The 488-nt window shown below is 55.9% G+C and overlaps 1 protein-coding gene across 1 annotated transcript in view; it reads right to left on the bottom strand.

The window, feature by feature from the left end:
* The window catches only part of LOC104402379 (FACT complex subunit SPT16), a gene marked incomplete at both ends in the record, with an annotated part of 2,610 nt that overhangs the window by 1,226 nt on the left and 896 nt on the right, over nucleotides 1-488 (bottom strand). The window contains one exon of the mRNA XM_010010248.1: nucleotides 63-189. Coding sequence (XP_010008550.1) covers nucleotides 63-189 — 127 coding nt within the window. The remainder of the gene's footprint in view (nucleotides 1-62; nucleotides 190-488) is intronic.

Genomic DNA, 488 nt, shown 5'->3' on the forward strand with positions numbered 1-488 from the left:
CGCTCCGCAAGCCCATATGGAAGGCCCCCCCACCACCAGGAAGCCCTTTCTGAAGGCCCCACCGTTGACATGGGCCTCCAGGGCCCCCTGCATCCTCTTCTGGGCGATGTTGGGCCTGATGTAGAGGTCCTTCAGCTTGGGGTTGCTGCGGTTCAGGTTGATGACCAAGGAGTCTTGCTTGACGATGCCCTGGACAAGGGGTGGAGAAGGTGGTGGACATCCAGAGGGACGTGCTTGGCGTCTCCAAGGGGTTCTAATGGGGCTCCATGGGGTCTCTATGGGGTCTCCTTGAGGTCCTATAGGGTTCTATGGGTCTCCCTGAGGCCCTAATGCGGTTTCTATGGGTCTCCTTGAGGTCCTATGGGGTCTCCTTGAGATCTCCTTAAATTCCTATAGGATCTCCTTGAGCTCCTATGTGTCCTATAAGTCTACCTGAGGCCCTAGGGTACAGATTCGTGTCCTACAGGTCTACCTTAGATCCTAATGTC

The sequence above is a fragment of the Nestor notabilis genome, unplaced genomic scaffold (genome assembly GCF_000696875.1).
Source record: "Nestor notabilis isolate BGI_N333 unplaced genomic scaffold, ASM69687v1 scaffold4612, whole genome shotgun sequence".
In the NCBI taxonomy this organism is placed as follows: Eukaryota; Metazoa; Chordata; class Aves; order Psittaciformes; family Psittacidae; genus Nestor; species Nestor notabilis.